The following is a 23650-nucleotide window of genomic DNA, read 5'->3' on the forward strand; positions in this document are numbered from 1 at the left end:
TGTATATCAGACTCCAGAGAGTTGTATCCAACCAAGTCTTCCTGTTCAGGGAAGGAATTCCACTTGTGCAGTGGAGTAGAGGCCTTATCCCCATCTGTGTCCGTGCTGGAATTGATTTTTAAAATGTTTTTAAAGTTTTTTTTAGATAGGTTTTTAAAGATTTTTTGTTTTAATATGTTTCAAAGTCTTTTGTTTTTAAGATATTTTAGAGTGCTTTTAGTGTTTTTGTTTGCCGCCCTGGGCTCCTTCTGGGAGGAAGGCTGGGATATGTATTTAATAAATATAATAATAACAAATAAATAAATAAATGTCTCCTCCTCCCCCCTCCACCACTCCCTCCAATCTGTTCTGGTGGTTCTCCCAACCCTCCGTACCAGATTTGGTGGGGCACATGGGGAGAGGAGTTCTGTTGTGCAAATGGAAGTACTTGCATGACCAAGACGACTTTGTTGGATACAACCTCCTGGAGTCTGAAATGGCCATCCTGAGAATATGTAAAAAGAAGGCTAGAAAAGCATGTGATGGGTGGGATTGTTTCCCAAGCCATCTTGCACTGCCCACTAGTTTTTCTGTGCTGGTATCTACTGGTAAATAGTAAATCTACTGGTAAATAGTAAATACTGTAAATATCTACTGGTAAATAGCTAATGGCACTAATGAATGGCTACATTTATCTACTGGTAAATAGTAAATACTGGTAAATATCTACTGGTAAATAGCTAATGGCACTAATGAATGGCTACATTTCTGACCTTTGGCAAAGTTGCGCAAATGAGACTAAAAGCATACTTTGGCTTATAAACTGAAGAAGACAGGGAGTTCAAGTATCATGCTTTTTATTTATCACTTTGAGCAACTCCTTTGTGGAGGACAAAAGGGGGGTATACGTTTTTGAACTTAAAGACAACAACCATAGAATGCAAAAGATGGTTTCCTCAACTCCCATCAATTCCAGCCAGCAGGATAATGGCTGAGTATGGACCTAATGCTGGCCATCCACCATAGTTAGGCAAATTAACTTGTGCATGAGCAAGCCCTCTCCTGTCTTGTTCTCCCCTCCCTTCCTGGAGCAGGGAAACAAATCACAGAGTGGCTGGCTTAGCATTGCATCCAAACCAATGTTCATGGTTTGTTTCTCCCAAACAAGCCACACTTGGGAAGCCATGGTTTGTTCTTCACTTCCAGATCATGGGTTCTTTAGGAGCAGCAAATCTGGAATGAGTACAGGTTTAAATGTGACACTAAGTAAGCTGTTGTGTGGTTTATTTCTGGTTCTAGGAATGGAGGAGCAAAGTGGGAAGTGCCGGAGCCTCACGCAGCTTGTGCTAATTTCCTAATCATGGTTTACAATAAATGTTGCATCCAAACATGGCCATTGTGTGCTTAGTTTTTTTAGCAAAACGTATATACCGCTTACTAGAACAAAAGACCTCTAAGAGATTTACAATAGATGCTCTAAAATTCATTTAAAATACCAGTTAAAAACTAAATTACATATACATTTCTAATATATAAAATAAAATAAGTAATTTGACCTAAATGATTCTTAAAAAGCACTTTTACCTACTAAAACCACAAGTCAAAATTACATGCACAAACTACATGCCTGGGTAGGCTTGATGGAACACAAATGTTTTGAGCAGGGGCTGGAAGCAAACCAGTGAAGACACCTGCCTGATATCAATGGCAGGGAGCTCCAAAGCGTCAGTGCTTCTTCACTAAAAGATCAATTTATTGCAAGTGTGGAACAAATAGTATGCAATGCCTGTAAAAATGTCAATTCCACAGATCTAAATGGCCAAGTGAGCACATACTGGGTGAGGCAATCCTTCAAGCTCGTCCCAAGCTGTTGAGGACATTATATACAGTATTATCTATATCTACGTCTAGCTAGCATGGTGTAATGGTTAAACCTCGGAGACCAGGGCTCAAATCCTGACTCATCCATGAAGCTTGCTGGTTGACCTTTGGGCCAGTCACAGTCTCTTAGCCTAACCTATCTCACAGGGTTGTTGTCAGGATAAAATGGAGAGGGAAAAGAACTTCAGTTTTTGGAGGAAAGGTGGAATATAAGAGAGAGAGAGTGAGTGAGTGAGTGCGTGCGTGAGTGAGTGAGAGAAAGACATATGCCCCATAGCAAATTGAGAGAGAGAGAGAGATGCCCCATAGCAAATTGGCTGCCCGTGCAGATATGTGAGCAGGGATGTCATATGGTGGAGGGTCTCGCTCCCTTTAGCAATTGTGCTGCAGCGCACTGTACTAACTGTAGCTTTTGGACCAAACACAAAGGAAGCTCCATATTGAGTGTGTTGCAGTAATCTCATCTTGAAGTCATCTGTGCCTGAACTATAGTAGTCAAAGTATTCTGATCCAGGAACGGTCACAGATGTCTCACTAGCCAAAGCTGATAAAAACACCCCATATCACATCCTGCAAAATCAGGTTGTGTGGTTTGGGCTTTCTTCTTCCATATGGCAACTCTTAAGACTATTGCTTGTGCGCTGCACTGTCTTGGCCACAGGAGGTCTCCCTGGCTCAGGCATTCAAATAGGTAGTAGCCAAATGTTTGGATAAAAGACATGGGTGTTGTATGTAGATGTCGGGGCTCTTTTTCCTTTCTTTTTTGCACATCCAGCCATGTATGGCTTAAAGCACCAATGGCTTTATAGAAGACAAACAAGGTGTGCATGGGAAAGGAGAGAGTGTTTGAAAATACTACCCAGTAGCCATCCTACCTAGAAAGCCTTTTCCAAGGTAGCATAGTAAATTATTAACAGCAGTGAAAGGCTGTGCAATTAAGTAGTCATGGAAACTATTTGGATTAATCTCCAAGTACTCTGATGCATTTCACCTCCCTCTTCCCCCTTTCCCCGCGCATTCTCATGTTGGAAATGGACGCCTTTCAATGACGCATGTGGGTACTGCTTAATGCTGCTTGCTTAGTAAGATCACGCTGGCTGCTGAGTGCCCTTGAGTGATGCAAGAGGGAGTAGTGGAGTGTCAAAGCAATTAACTACTCATGAACTCCGTGGAGGGCTCACCACCTGCTTGTATGCACCACTTTGTGTGAGGAAGAATTACTAACCCCATGCCCTAATAAACAGAGCCAGTGTCTTCAGAACACAGCAAGGGAATTTCCCTCCCTTATTTCCTTTGGTCCCTCTCTTTCTCAAGGATGAAGCCTGCAAGCAGCAGCAACGATGTGGCAATGGACACCTTAGATTTCGATCGCATGAAACAAGTGAGTTGGGGATTTTATCTGTCCACAGAATGCAGATGGGAGAGGTTTTTATTCATTGTCCAAGAAAAGCCATTTCTTGCTGTAAACAGGAACATAGGTGGCAGCTTTGTGCCAAGTCAGACATATTGCCCAGGATCATCCCCTCTGATTGGCAGCGACTCTGTGTGATCTTGGGCAGGTGTCTTTCTCCTCACCTGCGGCTCCCTGTTCTTGTTTAACTGAAGGCACCAGGGACTGAGCCTGAGGGATCAACCTTCTCCATGCTCAGCCACTGAGCTGTGGACCTTCTATAGAGACACTGATTTGCCTAGTTTTTAATGATATCACAGTCCATGAAATGAATGTCAGGCTGGCCAAGCAAAGAGGTCTGCACTCCAAGTGCCTATTTCAGTGCACAAGAAAGGCAATGAATGGGCAAGGTGGTGGAATTATATATAAATTAAGTTCTGCAAATATAATTTAAGCCATAATCTCTCTTACTGCTAAGACTGCATGGAGAACATGAGTCAGATCTCTTGGCTCATTAAGCTCCGTATTGTCTGTCTACACTGCCATAGGAACATAAGAGCCATGGCCCATCTAAGTCCAGCATCTTTTATCACAGAAGCCAACCAGTTGCCCCTGGGAAGCCCACAGGACCTGAGTGCAAGTGTACTCTCCCTTCCTGCCATTTCCAGCAACTTGTATTCAGAAGCATGCTGCCCCTGACAGTGGAGGCAGAGAATAGCCATCACGGCTAGCAGCCGTCGATAGCCTTATCCTCCATGAATGATTGGCAGCGGCTGTCCTGGGTTTCAAATAGGAGACAGTCACAGCCCTACGTGGAAATGCTGCAAATTGAACCTGGGACCGCCTGCATGCAAAGTACTTGCTCTACTGCTACGCTGTGGCCCTTTCCCAAAGGAAGGACTTGCAGCCCTGCCTCCTGAGAGGTCACTTTTGAATATTACAAAATTTGTTCATGAAAATACTAAATGCATGTAGCAGTTAGTATGCAATGCACGAGTACCGTGTCACACAAGTATTTTGCAGTAGGTACATACAAAAAAAGGCATGCTGTCTCCATACATGACTGTTACACTGGTATGTTTTCTACTATCCTGCATGTTTTCTCAGTTTAAAAAAGTGTAACATTAGAAGCGGCCCTGACTCTTGCTTCTGCTCCCAGATATATTGGCCTGTAGGAGGTGTCAGAGCTTTCTCTTCCAATGTGCTTGCAGAGTGTAATAGAAGTTCTGTTCCAAGAATAAGAAACTTTTGGCTCTCAAGATGTTGTTGGACCACAACTCACATCATCCCTGACCATTGACCAGGCTGACTGGGGCTGATGGAAGTAATTCAGTTACATTTGGAGTGTCATAGGTTGCCCTGTTCTATGCCAGAATATCCAGATTCTACGCCAACTCGGTCAAACTTCTTTTTACCATAATCAACTATGGAAAGTTTACTTAACTTCCACACCTTATTGCTTCAAGAACTCAGAGTTTTGAACAATTCTGCACATAGCAGATATGTACAGTGCTCTGTTAGAAGTTCCATTTAAACCAGCACAAAGGACTTTTTTTCCCCTTTCCCGTGTTGAAGAGGACATTTTAAATCAACTGACTACTGTTTTGTTTTGTCTTTCAATCTAGGAAATATTGGAGGAAGTTGTAAAAGAATTACACAAAGTAAAAGAAGAGATAATCGATGGTAAGAAGCAGGAAAAAATGCATTTCTAGTGTTGGCCTAAGATAAAAGTACCTCAAAGGTAATCTAATCTAACCCCTGCCAATGCAGGAAATCCACTACTACAGCATCCCTGCTAGGTGGCCATCCAGCCTCTGCTTATAACCATCACCTTCTGAGGCTGTCTGTTCCACTGTTGAACAGCTTGAGGAGATTCTGTCTGGTCCATGAGTTACACTACCAATTTTAACATGATCAGTAGTCTCCACCCAGGAGCATGAGTGTTTACTCTGTCATTTCCTGAGATGCCTTAGCTTAAATATGGGGTGTATGACTGGGGAGGGCAGCTATGCAAAGATGTATCACTGAACACCAGAGTCAGGATCATTCATACCATGATATTCCCGATCTCTATGTATGGATGTGAAAGTTGGACAGTGAAAAAAGCGGATAAGAGAAAAATCAGCTCATTTGAAATGTGGTGTTGGAGGAGAGCTTTGTGCATACCATGGACCGCGAAAAAGACAAATAATTGGGTGTTAGAACAAATTAAACCAGAACTATCACTAGAAGCTAAAATGATGAAACTGAGGGTAGCACATTTGGACACATAATGAGAAGACATGATTCATTAGAAAAGATAATAATGCTGGGAAAAACAGAAGGGAGTAGAAAAAGAGGAAGGCCATACCAGAGATGGATTGATTCCATAAAGGAAGCCACAGACCTGAACCTACAAGATCTGAACAGAGTGGTGCATGACAGATGCCATTGGAGGTCGCTGATTCATAGGGTCGCCATAAGTCGTAATCGACTTGAAGGCACATAACAACAACAAATGCGTGAGAGAGGGCAGAGCACATCTACTCTTGCACATCTCTATTACTTTTATTCCAATTTAGTTTTCATGGCACTCCAGCCCACCCACCCACTTTCACATCCAATCCTGGGCATTGTAGTGGGAGTGGGAGTACTGAGAATTATCTTTTAGGAGAGTGATAGGCAATGTTGTGCCCTCCAGATATTGTGGACTACAGCTCCCAACATCCCTCATCACTGGCCATGCTGGCTGCGGCTGATGGGGAGTCCACATATGGAGTGCCGCACATTGGCTGTCTCTATATTAGGAATTTGTAGCCCAGCACCCAGAAAGAATTATTATTCCCAAGCCATGGAGCAGAAAATATGATTAAATCAGTTTAAATTCTGTGATATAGTTATTCCCCAGGACAACTAGGAGAAAGACACTTGGAATAGTCTTTTTCTCCAACTTGGTCTGAAATGTTTATGAATTCTGTGCCACAAAAAAATGCACTAGAACAGTTGAGCCTTCTGTCTGATGGTTCCCCACCCATGTTTGTGTTTGCTCAGGCCACTGCGTCAGCCCTGCCTTAAACACACAGCTGAAGCTCATTGTCAGTTGGGAGCCCCAGCAGAAAGAACACCTTGCCTTGCTCGAGGTATTGCTTCAATCAGGGGTGGCTTACCTATGGTCCTCCAGATGTCATTGGGCTCCAACTCCGATCAGCCCCAGCCAGCCTGGCCATTGATCAGGGATGATGAGAGTTGGAGTCCAACAACTTCTGGAGGGCCACATGTTAGCCACCCCTGGTTCGCAAGTTCTGGGGTATCCCCTCTGAACAGGACCCCTTGTCCAAACCTTGCCTCCTTTGCGCCCACACTAGTTTAATAGTATCTTGACTACACTACCCTTGTCTTGCTGCTGCTTCTGCCTTGGGGATCTAAATAAATTCCCAATATGTGGTCAGTGGTCTTTAGATTAGGCATGAGGTTGTGATGATGCATATCAGGGCTGGGGAACCTTTGGCCATGCAGATGTTGTTGGACTCCAATTCCCATCAGCCCCAGCCAGCACAGCCAGTGGTCAAGGATTATGAGAGTTGTAGTCCAGCAACATCTGGAGAGTCAAAGGTTCCCCATCCCTGATACATAATAGCCTTAATCACAAGCTTTGGTTTACTCCTTTTTTTCCCCCCAGCCATCAGGCAAGAGTTGAGTAGAATCAGCACAACATAATGTCCACAGAACCATCCTGAAGTCACAAAGGATATAAAAGGCAACTGGATTGTTTCTAAGCATCCCAAGATCATGTGAGAGGGTGAAAGAGGACACCTGGCACACCGTCTTTTGTTCTTAAATCCTTTTTATTAGCAGACTCAGCAGACTTTGAAGCTTGCTGCTGCCTTGGATTTGCTTCATTTAAAAAAAAAGAGAGAGAGAGAAAAGTCTTAAAATCTTTAAAAAGAAAATATTAAAATTTAAATTTCTGGATTTTTTAAAATTTCATCTGACAATGCACATCAGATTTGGTCAGCCTTTTTTGTATTTTGTATTTGCTTATTTAAATGTATGACATTTTTCTTTTTAGTATATAGTAGGTAAGGAAACACGTGAACCATTCGCTTTTACTAGATGACTTCGAGGTAATTTTACTGGTAGTCTGCAATGTAAATGAAGACCTCTTTGCCAACAGAACCTTATTTGTGGCATTGCCTGAGGGGGGCGGAAGCTGCTAGCTGTGAGGCAGCAAGTCCCTGGTCTCAGAGCTATCACAATATTAAAGCGGTACATCAGTGCATCACAATTATCTGTGTTCATATTGATAATAAACTGTTCATTGTCCATGCACCATTGATTGGGTTGTCTTTCATCTTTCTGCAGTAGACTTGGGACTACACTGAGTAACTTTATACTTATCAACATCAGGGATAGCCATATTGACCAACGATGGGTCACATTTGCTCCCCACTCCTCTGAAGCGAGTTGTGGCTAGTAGTCCCTGGTGGTGCAGGCAAACTTGAAATTGTTAAGAAATACAGATTTCACACGATGTTTATATCATTTGGATGTTGAGTGTAATATGCCAACTTTATTAAGAATTCAACCACTACCAGCCCCACACAGTCTGGACAATACAACAGTCCCTAATTTTACTGAAGTTGGTCCATGTTATCCAGGAGAATGATAATCTTATGCCATGTCTTCAGGGTACAGTGTGTATTCAGAATTATTATCCTGTCAACCAAGAGGTCTTCTGTATCTTTAAAAGTTGTGCAGGGGGAAGGGAGAATTCCACCTTGTGGTTTTTCCCATTACCATGTTGCAAGAACATCTGCACTTGGCTGACTTTCTCTTCTCCCAAAGATACAGGGTCAGTCTCAGGCCATGAACCTGGCAACCCTAGTGGTGATGCTTATGGTTGCTTTTTTGGTGAGGTGACATTACTGTGCCAGTATCATGCCATGAACAGAGCTCCAAATATTACTTTTAAAAAGCAATAAATTGCAATTACTGGTACATGGCCCCAAAAAGGAATAAATTACCATTACAATTACAATTGTTCTGAAAGGGATTACTTTCCGGTTACTCAAAAGTAATCACTATAATTAAAGCTAAGTTACTTTAACAAAAACCTAGAATGCCTGTAAGGTGCTGCTCCACACCTCAGTAGCCAAAAACAACATTAATAATAAACACAGAGAGAGAGGTAGCAGAATGACTCTTTTCATCCATAAAATAGCAGTGGTGATCTCTCCACTGAAAAGGGAGGCAGGAGCCACTGCTCAGATTTTTGTGCATTAAACAAAGTGCACCCTCCCACACAAACACACACTATCACCCAGCAGGTGTCATCTCTGTCACTCAACCACGTTCCAGACCCTGCCCTGCCACCAAGTAAGGCACAACCACCCAAGCAAACATTTTCCCCTGGGGTGCAAAAAAGTTAAAACACTGCAAATGCAGCAAAGTAGCTAGGGAGGGCAGCGGAGACCGCTTCGCATGCCAACTGCAAACAGTATTAACTCTCTCTCTCCCCCCCTTTCTCTCTCTCTCACACACACCACACACACACATGTTGTTTCTCAGCTCCACAGTTCTTTATCTCCATTCCACTGCTGCCTCCTCCTCCTTCATCCACGTCCTTGCCCTCCAGCTCCTTTCTCCCTCCACTCCATTCTTCTCCACCATCATCTATTTTTAAGCAGTCTTTTTCTCCTCTCCACCCCCTCTTGCTCTCCACCAACTCCCTCATCGCCTCCTAAACACCCAGAGAGCACGAGGCGCTGCACAGAAGCCCAGTTTGAGGCACATGATTTTCATCTACGAATCAGAGGAGCAGAAGACTTTTTCTGCTCCCTCCCTCCTCAGTAATGCCTGAAAGTAATGCTAGTACCTTCTGCATGCAAAGCGTGTGCTCTGTCACTAAGCTATGGCTTCTCCTCAGTTAGCCAGAGTTGTGTTTAAAACATACTGATAGTCAGTGCTGTTTTGGTTAAAAAAAAAAAGAGGTGTTGGTACTCATATCTTGATAACAGTGCTGTGGGTGCCAGCACAAAATGGCTGCCATGGATAGCACCAGAAACAGGTGCCAGTGCTCTGTACCAGTGAGTACTGTCACACACAAAAAGCCCTGCTAGTATTGATCCACCTTTAGGTCCGCAGTCCTAGATACACTACCCTGGGAGTAAATTCTATGAAATTCAGTTGGGTTTACTTCTGAACAGATACAAGATTGAATTGTAAGTCACAAAGCACAACTATTAAATAAGACAAGGAGACATCAGAGGTCACATCTAGCCAGATGGTACAGCCAAGATGTGTGCATTGCAATGCTAATGCACTTCCAAACATGCATCCACAGTGGCAAGGACCCCTGTAAACTCAGAAGTTCTGTTCAAGTATCACATGGAGAGAAACCTTTTCTCCATGAATGTCCAACAGCTCTCAGAGCTATTGCCCATCACCATAACTTCTCGTGATGAGCTCTCTCCTAACTGGTGACCTCCAGATGTTTTGGACTACAGTTAAAACCACCCCTTCCGTTGGCTGGGGCTGATGGGCGAGTTAGTCCAAATCATCTGGAGGGCACCAGGTTGGGGAAGGCTTCATTTGTTGGTTCTGAATTTATTGCCAAGCAGTGTCACTGGATGTTTTTTTATTACTGGAAAGAGAAAACCATTTTTTTTGCAGTTTCCATGTAATTCACAATGTTATAACCCTCTGTCATGTTTCTCCCTTACTACATTAATCCTCTTTTCCCCTAAACTAAAAAATATCTCCAGACTCTTGAGCCTTTTCGTATAGGATGGTCCCATCTCTTCTTCATTTGGGGTTACCCTTTCTTGCAAGATCAGGATCCACCCTCCGCAAACTAGCCCTCAGCTGTGAGACACACATCTTTCAACGGTTGCCTTCCCTAATATGATGCCTTCTGGATGCTGTTGGTCTACAGACCCCATCATCCCTGATCAATGACCAAACTGGCTGGGGCTGATGAGCATTGTAGTCCAAAATATCTGGAGGACATCAGTTGGAGGAAAGCCTGTTCAGTTGCATAGTAGATAAGAAAAAGAAAAAGCTCGTATTTTTATATTTAAAAAATAGTATAAAATTTAGTGTTTTCCAAATGGCTTCATTATAATATTTCTTTACATCTGGATTAGAGAAAATCCTTTTGAGAGCAGAAATATTACATCAGCTCTTCAATCCCCATCTGACAAGCTCTGTTCATAGGATATACTTTGTGTGTGTGTGTTTGTGTTTGGATGGGAGAGGTATACAGGAGACTAAGGTCCATTAAGCTTATAAAAAGAAAAGATAAGAGTCTATTGCGATTTTGATGCTAGCTTGCATATTCTCTTAACCCTTGAATAAGGGCCAATGGAGTCATCAAAAATGAAGTCCCAGAGAACTCGAACCCAAGACTGGTGCTGAGGTAGGGTGTCATAATATTCTGCTGCTATCTTCTTCACCTGCAAAGATCAAAAGGGACATTTTATCTAGTGTTCTTTTATCGGTGACATCTCGATCTACCTTAATAGAGGTACCTTAATATTATGCATATAATACAATTTATACCAAGAGTAAATCTAATGGATCAATGAAAGTGACCCAGATTACTTTGAATGTTCATTTTGAAGAGGATAACTTAAGTGCAATAAGTGAAATGTTTTTTCATGGTTCAGGCAAACTACCAGTGAGAGTGTCAGACTGGGACCTGGGAGACCAGGGTTCAAATCCCCGCTTGGCCATGAAGCTCACTGGGTGACCTTGGGCCAGTCACTTAGCCTAACCTACATCACAGGGTTGTTGTGAGGATCAAATTGGGAGGAGGAGAATCGTATTTGTACACAACCTTGAGCTCCTTGGAGGAAAGGTGGGCTATAAATGTAATAAAATAATATACCTTAGAATTCAAATCCCACTGCATTCGGTCAGGACCCAGGCAGGGGGGAGAAAAAGGGAACAAAAAGCCCAACCCCACCCTGAGGAGCTAGCAGGGCTTTGGTTGCGACAGAGCAACCCTCACAGAACCTCCTCCACCCCATGACAGGATTGCAGCCTGAAGTGAGCAAACCTCTGACTGAGCTGGGCCAGTCAAGTAGCTTAGAAGTTGATACTGGATTCAATGGGTTGCACCCAGTGCTTGTTCTCCTCACAGCAGCCCCCTTGAAATGAATGGACCTAAGTTAGCCATGTCTATTAATTTCAATGGGTCTGCTCTGAGTAGGTCTAGCATTGAATACCACCCCATAGAACTAGCATTGTCTGCTATAGTTCTGTTTTCTAGCCTGGGAATAGCTAATGGGCAGCTTGTAGGCCAGTTCTGTTCCTCCACCGAGCAATTAAAGTGTGCTAGAAACAAGTGGCTCACTGGCTCATGTGTAAGGGAAAAGAGACAATGAGTCTGTCTTAGTACATTGCTATGGAGGCATAATTGGAGACAACAGAAGTCCACTGCCAAGTTATGTCTTGGGGCTTTTCAGGAAGCACATTTAATGTTTTTTACCCCCAACAGAGTGTTGAGCTCATACCATCCAATTGCATATGGCCTATACCTAAGCCCTTTCAGTTAGGAGGCGCCAACTTAATTATTGATCCTTGCCATCCGGGAGAGGGGGTAGGGTCAAATCAGTCTGGCCCCCAAAATGCAGTCTAGAGAACTGAGTGGCCCAGCCATGCCCTAGATTTTAAAGACGTGGTGCTTTCAAACAGCCCACCTGCAAGCAGATTTCATTATGCCAATATTTACCTTGAACAGCATGAGCACAATTTAACAGCCAGCGCTAAGATTCAGGGCATTGACCTCCCATCAGCCACTGCTTCTGTCCTCCTCACTCTCAGCACGTAACAGATTTTTAACCTTCACTTGAAAGCTCTGGGTTAATTGGAGTTAAAATGTAAGCCAAAGTTGCCGGAATCTGTGACTATCCCTAGGGAGTAATGCAACTAGCCAGATTCGCACTGTGTTTTGCTGCTGATCTAACCCTAACCCCGTCCTCCCCAACCTGGTGCTCTCCAGATGTCTTGGACTATAACTCACATCATCTCTGACCTTTGGCCATGGTGACTGGGGCTGATGTGAGTTGTAGTCCAAGACATCTGGAGAGCACCAGGTTGGGGAGGACAGGGTTAGGGTTAGATCAGCAGCAAAACACAGTGCGAATCTGGCTAGTTGCATTACTCCCTAGGGATAGTCACAGATTCCGGCAACTTTGGCTTACATTTTAACTCCAATTAACCCAGAGCTTTCAAATGAAGGTCAAAAATCTGTTACGTGCTGAGAGTGAGGAGGACAGAAGCAGTGGCTGATGGGAGGTCAATGCCCTGAATCTTAGCGCTGGCTGTTAAATTGTGCTCATGCTGTTCAAGGTAAATATTGGCATAATGAAATCTGCTTGCAGGTGGGCTGTTTGAAAGCACCACGTCTTTAAAATCTAGGGCATGGCTGGGCCACTCAGTTCTCTAGACTGCATTTTGGGGGCCAGACTGATTTGACTGATTTAACCCCGTCCTCCCCAACCTGGTGCTCTCCAGATGTCTTGGACTATAACTCACATCATCTCTGACCTTTGGCCATGGTGACTGGGGCTGATGTGAGTTGTAGTCCAAAACAACTGCAGGGCACCAAGTTGGGAAAGGCTGTCCCAGATCGTCTAACTGCAGTCAGGCACAGTTACAGCTTCTCTTCCTTAATCCCACATACCCTGTGGCTCAGAGAAAGAGTGTGTGCAAGCCGACCGAAAGGGGGAGGGAGCATCGGTCTGCCTGCCTGCCTGTTCACCCTATTTCTCTAGGCCTTGCAGAATGGCAGCGATCAGAGGAAACTGCCTCATACCGGGTCAGACCATTGGCCCATCTCATTCTGTATTGCCTACACTGACTGGCAGCAGCTCTCCAGGGTTTCAGAACAGGGCTCTCTCCCAGCTGGAGATGCCAGGGATTGAATCTGGGGCCTTCTGCATGCAAAGCAGATGCTCTGCCACTGAGCTACGGCCCTTTCCCTTCCGTGAACAGCAACTACTGTTGCCCCCCTTCCTCTTCATGGTTGCTAGACAGGCCCATGGCTGGGCAGCCACCTAGGCCCACTGCTGCCTGGAGCCCCCACCCCCATGAGCCATACTGACTTTGGACCCTTGACCTGAACCACCAAGAGGGCCTCCCCCTGCCTAACATAAGGCATGAGATCACTGATACTAGGGGAGGCAATATTTTGGCTGTTAATGGTGGAGCCGTGTGTGTGTGTGTGTCTGTGTGTGTGTGTGTGTGAGAGAGAGAGAGAGAGAGAGAGAGAGTTGGATAGCTCCCTGATCATGTCAATCTAGTGTGCTTGTTCGAGGAAATGACAAACTGAATGTCATTCTGTGTACAGTTCCAGCTGCAGAACTGGGAGCAGAGAACAGAACGCAGAAAAGAGCAAACTAAAATTATCAAGGGCATCAGAGCACTTCCCCCCCCCCAAGTGAGAAGCTTTGGTGGGGTTTTTTATAGCTTAGGGAGAAATACTAAGGTGGAGAGGGACAGAATAAAGATAACATGAATCATGTGTTACTGAGAGAGAAGCCAGTGAGGTAGTGGGCTCTCCGACACTGGAGGCATTCAAGAGGCAGCTGGACAGCCATCCAGCTTTGATTTGGATTCCTGCATTGAACAGGGGGTTGGACTCAATGGCCTTATAGGCCCCTTCCAACTCTACTATGAGATTTCTCCTCATAAACAGAGAGCTCAGGATCATGCCATGAAGCAGACTGGCAGTAGGCTCAGGACAGGCAAAAGGAAGGACTTGTGCATTTGCCATTCCTTCTAGTCTGTGCCCAGGCTGTCAGTGCCATGGCTTATATAGTCAAATTGGTACCACCCAAGAGAGAAAGAGAGAGAGAAGGTTGTGTGTGTGTGTGTGTGGGGGGGAGACTACAAAATTCGCAGAAGTAGAAAAATCTGGAAAGAAGGGAGCTCAGAAAAAATGTCCTGTGTGGACTGCACATATTCAGTGGTCACAGAAGGCTGGCTGATGGTTGAGAAGGCAGAGAGACAATGTAGGATATGGAATTCTGAACAAGGAATATTTTAAACTACTACATTTCTATGTACACCCAGCATATTTTGAGATTATTGGAAAAGAGACTTCCCATCACTGTATTGTGCATGTATGACTTTTTAAAGATCTGCCTATTTCATAGAATAACTTAACAATACCTAAAAATCGAATTAGTAGCAAGAGTGGTAACATTCTGCAAACGCTACACAGAATACGGACAGATCAGAAGGGCTTGGGACACCTGTATGGGTAAGAGAACATCCAAACAACAAAACCCATGAAGATAAAGGTGGCCAGTACTGAGTATTGGGAGACAAGAACATAAGATCAGGCCAGAGGCCCATCTAGTCCAACATCCTGTTCTTAGAGTAGCTAGCCAGATGCCTCAGGGAAGCCAGCAAAGAGGACCTGAATGCAAGAGCACTCTCTTAACTTGTGATTCCCAGCAGCTGGAATTCAGAAGCATACTGCCTCCAACCATGGAGGGAGAGCATAGCCATCATGGTTAGCAGCCACTGATAACTCACCCTCCATGAACTTGTCTAATCCTCTTTTAAAGCTCTTGGTGAGAGCAAATTCCATAGTTTAATGAGGATAGGATGGGGAGGGATGCTAACTGATTTCAAAGGTTGTGAGAAGCCCTGAGTAGGTGTTTCGTCTATATACAAAATGAATACAAAGAGTTCAGGATCAACCCATCCCCAACCACCACCCTATTAATAAATAAGGATAAGAATAATATTCCTCTTGTATGTCAAAATGGGTTGGTCCTGAGCCAATCTAGGGCTGACCCAGACTGGATCTGGGCCCCAGATCAATTTGGGGGCAAGCCCTAATGTTTAAAACCCTAATTAAACATGCAGTTGGGACGGGGCAGGGAAGGAGATGCTGCGTTCAATCCTGCAGAGAATACGCTGAACCTTTTGCTCACCAGCCAGTAGGCGGAGAGTTCAATCCTGTTGGGTGCTCCTTCACCAAGGTGTTGCGTACAGGTCTCTCCCTCTCTCCACCACCCAACTGCCCCATCTTTTCACAGTCTGGGGTCATCCGGGACTGTCTCAACCCAAACTAGCCAAAGCCCAGATCAGTCCTAACTGGGCCAATTCAGTTCAGGATCTGGGCTTTGCAGAGCTTGGAAGTAACTATTTACAAAAAAATAAATTGCTTGTAATGTATTACTTTTTTGAGGAATAAGTGGGTAATTTTTTTCACATTTTGATTGTAATAGAACGAGGAGTAATTTTACTTCTTTTGAGGAGTAACTGTCATGTTTCCAGCATTACTTTTAGACATTACTTGGGGGGAGCAGGGGAAGTCTGCGTCTTTGATTTGTGGATGAAAATAATGTGCCTCAAACTGGGCTTCTGGGCTCTTCCCTCGCACTCTGTGGGTGTTTAGGGGGTGATGAGGAATGAAGCGGATAGTGGGAGGGGGTGGAGAGGAGAAAACATTTGTTTAAAAAATAGACAGTGGTGAAGAAGAATGGAGTGGAGGAAGAAAAGAGCTGGAGGGCAAGGAGGTAGATGAAGGAGAAGGAGACAGCAGCGGAATGGACATAAAGAACTGTGGAAGTGAGAGGCAACAAAGTGTGTGTCTTTGTGTGTCTTAATACTGCATTTGCACTTGGTGCACGAAGCAGCCTCCGCCACCCTCCCTGGCTACTTTGCTGCATTTGCAGTGTTTTAACTTTTTTGTACCCAGGAAAAAGTGCTTGCTTGGGTGGGTGTGCCTTAGTTGGGGGCAGTTTCCAGGAGATGGTTGAGTGAGCGACATGATGCTTGCTGGCTGGCTGAGTGTGTGTGTGTGTTACATCTGGTTTAACGCACAAAAATCAGAGTGGTGGCCTCTCCCCCGCCTCCCTTACCAGTGGAGAGACCACCACTGCTATCTTTTGCATAAAAATAATTATTCTGCTACCTTTCTCTCTCTCTGTGTTTATTTTTAATGTTGTTTTAGGCTACTTAGGTGTGCTGCAGCCAAAGCCAGCATCTTGCAGGCAGTCTAATTTTTTTTTTTAAGTAACAACTTTATTTGTAGTGATTACGTTTGAGTAACGGTAAAGCAATCAATTCCTTACAGAACAATTGTAATTGTAATGGTAATTTATTCCTTTTTGGGGCCATGTAATTGCAATTTATTCCTTTTTAAAAGTAATCTTCCAAGATCTGGGGCTTTGGTTGGATTGGTCCCACAGCCCTAATGCATGTTACCATCTAATGAGACTGTGACGTCCTTCCCCTGGCACCACCTGTGACACTCTCACCCGTGGCTACCAGCAGTCAGGATCATCATGTTTATTTTTACCTCTCTCTGCTCTAGCACAGCTCTCAAAAGATCCCCGTGCTAGGCCACACTACCCAACACTCTGTGTATCCAGTATAGCCTCTAGACTGTGCCTTAGTCTCTTCCTGGCTATTTTGATACCTTGTGTCTGTGTGTTTAAGTAATTCCCAACCCCCCTGAAGCCTCTTGCCTATGAAGCTCACAGCTCTGGGTTGCTCTATGGTACTGAATGCTGATACAATATCTCCTCCTTTACCGCTGCCACCATTAGATACAATTTCTTTTCCAGCCTTGGTTACCCTGCCTTCCCCCCTGGTCTGTACACTCCAGCTAAGGAATCAGGCTTTTAAGTAAACCAAGAAAATGTTTATTGTTCACACTAGGAATAACAAGATTACTTAAATATTTTGTTGACAAGCGTATGGTTTCATATATGATTCTCTTATGTTCTTAATTCTTAATATATGCCTCAGAACTCCTAATCCAATCTCTCAACAGACACCTTCTCTCTACAACAACCTTCAACACCCACCACCTTCAACCAACCCACCTCTCAACAACTCCCCCGACTCAACTGTCATCCTCTCATTTATACCGTCAGCCATTCAAACACACAGCCAATCATCATCCCGCATCATAGAGCCCATGTACTCCCCCTTCTCACTCACTCCACTTACCATATTTCCTATAATAAACCTGCACTTACCATATTTCTCAACAACTCCCTCGACTCAAGTACAGCCCATGTACTCCCCCTTCTCACTCACTCCACTTACCATATTTCCTATAATAAACCTGCACTTACCATATCTCAACAACTCCCCCGACTCAACTGTCATCCTCTCATTTATACCATCAGTCATTCAAACACACAGCCAGTCATCATCCAGCATTATACAGCCCATGTACTCCCCCTTCTCACTCACTCCACTTACCATATTTCCTATAATAAACCTGCACTTACCATATTTACATTAACATACAGGAACATCACAGAGACGCCCTCCCACAAGGTCTAAAATTACCTAACTGCACCACTACCTCTGGTTTCAGGATGGGGAGTGTTAGAATGACATTGCTTTAATAATGATACACAATCCAGCTTCTTTAAGGATCGAATGCTAGGGCTTACCATTGGCAGCTTACATCCCGGAATGCTGGGGAAATCGTGGTGCTCCATATGATAACCAACGTTAAAGGTGAGCCAGTTGAGGGGTCCATAGTACGAATAAGTTTCATATCCTTTCATGAACATATAATGTTCTGCTATGAAGTGCCCAGAAATAGGATGCAAACCCATGCTAAGCAGCGTTCCCGCAATTAAATAAACAACAGGCTTCAAACCCCACAGGTAGTAGATCATCAAGTCGACAGAGAACTGGGCCAATGCATTGAATATTTCCATCTCGGTAATGGTTTTGGGGTTGACATACAACGGTCTCAGGCCATAAAGAAGGGGCTGGAAGATCAGCCAGATCAGCTTCCGAAAGGGAGTACAGAAGAACCAGCCCTCAAAGTCAGTGGGGATGTCCACATCCAAAGTGTGTCCACCAAGATAACGATGGTGGTCGATGTGATACTTCTTGAAGGAGGCGGAGTAGGGAAGTCCAATGGGCAAGTTGGCAAAGACTGCAAACCACCGATTCCACTTGGCTTGCTTGTTGCCAAAGGCAACGTTGTGAGAGATGTCATGGATCGCTAGTGTCATGGAGTGGTTGATGCAGCCCCCAAAACCATAGGCCCAGAAGAACACCCACTTCCAGGAAAGGTTTCTCACCAGATAGCAGGCCAGAAGCTGGGTGAAAACCATTCCTGTCACAATCCATTTTAAATAGGGATTGGGTCCCATCAGAGACTTGATGGCTGGGTACTTTGCTGATGAGGAAAAGAAATGTTTGGTTATATACAGTCAGAACTGGCTAGCATCCATTCAGATAACTGTGATCTATGAAGCCATCTAGTCCAATCTCTCCAACCCTAACAATCAGGCCATCCAGCCCACATCAACTAGACCTCAATGCATCATAAGCAAAGAAAAGATGTACTGCAAGGTAATTAACTTCCTCACTGGGGAAGAGCCATAGGGGTGTGGTAGGGTGTCTGCATGCAGGAGGTCCCATGTTCAATCTCCAGCATCTCCAGGTGGGCTTGCAAAAATCTCTCACCTGAAAACCTTGAGAGCCTCTGCTAGTCAGTGTAGACGATACTGAGTGAGATGGAACAATGGTCTGATTCAGTATAAAACACCTTCCTACATTTCTATGCTCCAAGCAAAACTTGTGAAAACTCCCATCCACCTCACTTAGAGGGGTAGAACATAGGAAGTGAGTCAGATCATTGGTCGAGCTAGTCCAGTATCACGTACACTGACTGGCTGCAGCTTTCCAGATTTTCAGACAAGACATTCCTAGCCCTATCTAGAGATGACAGGGACTAAACCTGTGATCTTTTGCATGCCAAGCAGATGCTCTGCCACTAACCTATGGGGAGTGGCTGAAAATTGTCTAGACTACTTACGTCCCACCTTTCTTTCATTTCATGGATCTCAAGGTGGAAAACACTATTTTATTTTATTAAATTTATATCCCGCCCTTCACACTAAAAACATATTTCAAACAAAACAAATTAAAAACATCTTTTAAACAATCTTTTTAAAGCACCTTAAAAACAATTCCAACACAGATGCAGACTAGGATAAGGTCTCTACTTAAAAGGCTTCTTGAAAAAGAAAAGTGTTCAGTAGGTGCCGAAAAGATAAGAGATGGAGCCTGTCTAATATTTATTTAAGGTGAGGAAATTCCAAAGGGTGATGCCACAATTCTAAAGGTCCACTTCCTATGTTGGGCAGAGTGGAACTCCCAATAAGATGGTATCTGCAGGAGACCTCACCTGCAGAGCGCAATGACTGACTAGGTATATAAGGGGTAAGATAATCTTTCAAGTATCCTGATCTCAAGCTGTATAGGGCTTTGTACACCAAAACCAGCACGTGGTATTCTCAGATGGTCACCCATCCAGGCACTGACCAAATTCTTGCTTAGCTTCAGCAAGGTAGTTGCCTTATGTGCCTTCAGAACATATCCAGGCAGCCTTTTAGCCAAAGACTGATATTAAGTTTATCCATTTGACCTTGCACATAATTCTAACCCTACTCAGAGACAGATCCCCATGTTTATCATTCTGCTTTCAAGAGGAAATGGCAAACATTTAGAAGTCATAGCAGACTTTGATAGTGGCAGGAATTCGCGCTCAGCTATTAGTACATCAAGCAGGAACCACCACCTGGCCAGAGGATCTATATATATTATTCTCCACTTTGTCCTCTTCCTACCTCATTGGCCCAATGCTCTCGTTCAGAGCCCGACACCTTCCCATCGCTGTTCAGTGTTAGTTGGACTGGACTCCTAAAGCTGGGTTAAAACAATTATTAACAAGAAGTTAATAATTTTATGATTTGTGATGAACTAGCCTTGGCCAGTTTTGCCAAGCACACTTAAAGAACATAAGAAGAGCCTGCTGGATCAGGCCAGTGGCCCATCTAGTCCAGCATCCTGTTCTCACAGTGGCCAACCAGGTGCCTGGGGGAAGCCCGCAAGCAGGACCCGAGTGCAAGAACACTCTCCCCTCCTGAGGCTTCCGGCAACTGGTTTTCAGAAGCATGCTGCCTCTGACTAGGGTGGCACAGCACAGCCATCATGGCTAGTAGCCATTGATAGCCCTGTCCTCCATGAATTTGTCTAATCTTCTTTTAAAGCCGTCCAAGCTGGTGGCCATTACTGCATCTTGTGGGAGCAAATTCCATAGTTTAACTATGCGCTGAGTAAAGAAGTACTTCCTTTTGTCTGTCCTGAATCTTCCAACATTCAGCTTCTTTGAATGTCCACGAGTTCTAGTATTATGAGAGAGGGAGAAGAACTTTTCTCTATCCACTTTCTCAATGCCATGCATAATTTTATACACTTCTATCATGTCTCCTCTGACCCGCCTTTTCTCTAAACTAAAAAGCCCCAAATGCTGCAACCTTTCCTCATAAGGGAGTCGCTCCATCCCCTTGATCATTCTGGTTGCCCTCTTCTGAACCTTTTCCAACTCTATAATATCCTTTTTGAGATGAGGCGACCAGAACTGTACACAGTATTCCAAATGCGGCTGCACCATAGATTTATACAACGGCATTATGATATTGGCTGTTTTATTTTCAATACCTTTCCTAATTATCGCTAGCATGGAATTTGCCTTTTTCACAGCTGCCGCACACTGGGTCGACATTTTCATCGTGCTGTCCACTACAACCCCGAGGTCTCTCTCCTGGTCGGTCACTGCCAGTTCAGACCCCATGAGCGTATATGTGAAATTCAGATTTTTTGCTCCAATATGCATAATTTTACACTTGTTTATATTGAATTGCATTTGCCGTTTTTCTGCCCATTCACTCAGTTTGGAGAGGTCTTTTTGGAGCTCTTCACAATCCCTTTTTGTTTTAACAACCCTGAACAATTTAGTGTCATCAGCAAACTTGGCCACTTCATTGCTCACTCCTAATTCTAGGTCATTAATGAACAAGTTGAAAAGTACAGGTCCCAATACCAATCCTTGAGGGACTCCACTTTCTACAGCCCTCCATTGGGAGAACTGTCCGTTTATTCCTACTCTCTGCTTTCTGCTTCTTAACCAATTTCTTATCCACAAGAGGACCTCTCCTCTTATTCCATGACTGCTAAGCTTCCTCAGAAGTCTTTGGTGAGGTACCTTGTCAAACGCTTTTTGAAAGTCTAAGTACACTATGTCCACTGGATCACCTCTATCTATATGCTTGTTGACACTCTCAAAGAATTCTAATAGGTTACTGAGACAGGACTTTCCCTTGCAGAAGCCATGCTGGCTCTGCTTCAGCAAGGCTTGTTCTTCTATGTGCTTAGTTAATCTAGCTTTAATAATACTTTCTACCAGTTTTCCGGGGACAGAAGTTAAGCTAACTGGCCTGTAATTTCCAGGATCCCCTCTGGATCCCTTTTTGAAGATTGGCGTTACATTTGCCACTTTCCAGTCCTCAGGCACGGAGGAGGACCCAAGGGACAAGTTACATATTTTAGTTAGCAGATCAGCAATTTCACATTTGAGTTCTTTGAGAACTCTCGGGTGGATGTCATCCGGGCCCGGTGATTTGTCAGTTTTTATATTGTCCATTAAGCTTAGAACTTCCTCTCTCGTTACCACTATTTGTCTCAGTTCCTCAGAATCCCTTCCTGCAAATGTTAGTTCAGGTTCAGGGATCTGCCCTATATCTTCCACTGTGAAGACAGATGCAAAGAATTCATTTAGCTTCTCTGCAATCTCCTTATCGTTCTTTAGTACACCTTTGACTTCCTTATCATCCAAGGGTCCAATAGTCTCCCTAGATGGTCTCCTGCTTTGAATGTATTTATAGAATTTTTTGTTGTTGGTTTTTATGTTCTTAGCGATGTGCTCCTCAAATTCTTTTTTAGCATCCCTTGTTGTCTACTTGCATTTCTTTTGCCAGAGTTTGTGTTCTTTTTTATTTTCTTCATTTGGACAAGACTTCCATTTTTTGAAGGAAGACTTTTTGCCTCTAAGAGCTTCCTTGACTTTGCTCGTTAACCATGCTGGCATCTTCTTGGCCCTGGCGGTACCTTTTCTGATCTGCGGTATGCACTCCAGTTGAGCTTCTAATATAGTGTTTTTAAACAACTTCCAAGCATTTTCGAGTGATGTGACCCTCTGGACTTTGTTTTTCAGCTTTCTTTTTACCAATCCCCTCATTTTTGTGAAGTTTCCTCTTTTGAAGTCAAATGTGACCGTGTTGGATTTTCTTGGCAATTGGCCAGTTACATGTATGTTTAATTTAATAGCACTGTGGTCACTGCTCCCAATCGGTTCAACAACACTTACATCTCGCACCAGGTCCCGGTCCCCACTGAGGATTAAGTCCAGGGTTGCTGTCCCTCTGGTCGGTTCCATGACCAACTGGTCTAGGGAATAGTCATTTAGAATATCTAGAAACTTTGCTTCTTTGTCATGACTGGAACACATATGCAGCCAGTCTATGTCCGGGTAGTTGAAGTCACCCATTACTACCACATTTCCTAGTTTGGATGCTTCCTCAATTTCATATCTCATCTCAAGGTCTCCCTGAGCATTTTGATCAGGGGGACGATAGATCGTTCCCAGTATTAAGTCCCTCCTGGGGCATGGTATCACCACCCACAACGATTCTGTGGAGGAGTCTGCCTCTTTTGGGGTTTCGAGCTTGCTGGATTCAATGCCTTCTTTCACGTATAGAGCGACTCCGCCACCAATACGTCCTTCTCTGTCCTTCCGATATAGTTTATATCCAGGGATAACCGTATCCCACTGGTTTTCTCCATTCCACCAGGTCTCCGTTATGCTCACTATATCAATGCTCTCCTCTAAGACCAAGCACTCCAGTTCTCCCATCTTGGTTCGGAGGCTCCTAGCATTAGCGTACAGGCACTTGTAAGCAGTGTCTCTCTTCAAGTGTCTTTGGCACTTGTGGTTAGGCCTGTGGTAATTTTGCTCTTCTGAATTTATATCCTGTGCCCCTGCTCTCACAATGCCTACTTCTAGGCCTACCCCTTTTAAAATTTCATCATTTCTTTGGTTTTTATCCCAGGGGGGAGGTTTATTCTGAACCGGACCTTTCTCAGCTCCTGTCGGGTTTCCCCCCTCAGTCAGTTTAAAAGCTGCTCTGCCACCTTTTTAATTTTAAGTGCCAGCAGTCTGGTTCCATTCTGGTTCAAGTGGAGCCCGTCCCTTTTGTACAGGCCCGGCTTGTCCCAAAATGTTCCCCAGTGCCTAACAAATCCAAACCCTTCCACCCGACACCATCGTCTCATCCACGCATTGAGACTGCAAAGCTGGGCCTGTCTGGCTGGTCCTGCGCGTGGAACCGGTAGCATTTCAGAGAAAGCCACCTTGGAGGTCCTGGCTTTCAGCATCCTACCTAGCAACCTAAATTTTGCTTCCAGGACCTCACGGCTTTAACATCACCTTTCAAAAGCAGAATTTGGGAAACCTTGTAGAACCTGGTTCGGAGTCACCACAGAATCTATGGAGCATGGCAATGTCGCTAACAGGCA

General features: G+C 44.2%; 2 protein-coding genes across 14 annotated transcripts in view; one reads left to right on the top strand and one right to left on the bottom strand.

Annotated features, from left to right (window-relative positions):
- EVL (Enah/Vasp-like) overlaps positions 1-7558 on the top strand; it is a 214116-nt gene extending 206558 nt beyond the window's left edge. For all 10 annotated transcript variants that reach the window (XM_061612142.1, XM_061612143.1, XM_061612140.1 and 7 more), the window contains 3 exons: positions 3175-3241; positions 4876-4933; positions 6909-7558. In XM_061612142.1, coding sequence (XP_061468126.1) covers positions 3175-3241; positions 4876-4933; positions 6909-6946 — 163 coding nt within the window. In that variant the 3' untranslated portion in view covers positions 6947-7558. The remainder of the gene's footprint in view (positions 1-3174; positions 3242-4875; positions 4934-6908) is intronic.
- Positions 6807-23650, bottom strand: part of DEGS2 (delta 4-desaturase, sphingolipid 2) — a 53830-nt gene continuing 36986 nt past the window's right edge. Inside the window, exons 2-4 of one of the 4 annotated variants that reach the window (XM_061612156.1) lie at positions 19864-19942; positions 17665-18407; positions 6808-10683 (exon numbers count right to left, since the gene is read on the bottom strand). In XM_061612156.1, coding sequence (XP_061468140.1) covers positions 10537-10683; positions 17665-18381 — 864 coding nt within the window. In that variant the 5' untranslated portion in view covers positions 18382-18407; positions 19864-19942 and the 3' untranslated portion in view covers positions 6808-10536. Of the gene's footprint in view, positions 10684-17664; positions 18408-19863; positions 19943-23650 lie in introns of all 4 variants that reach the window. The other 3 variants (XM_061612154.1, XM_061612157.1, XM_061612155.1) reach the window with 3 other exon arrangements.

The sequence above is a fragment of the Rhineura floridana genome, chromosome 2, assembly GCF_030035675.1.
Source record: "Rhineura floridana isolate rRhiFlo1 chromosome 2, rRhiFlo1.hap2, whole genome shotgun sequence".
Lineage (NCBI taxonomy): Eukaryota > Metazoa > Chordata > Lepidosauria > Squamata > Rhineuridae > Rhineura > Rhineura floridana.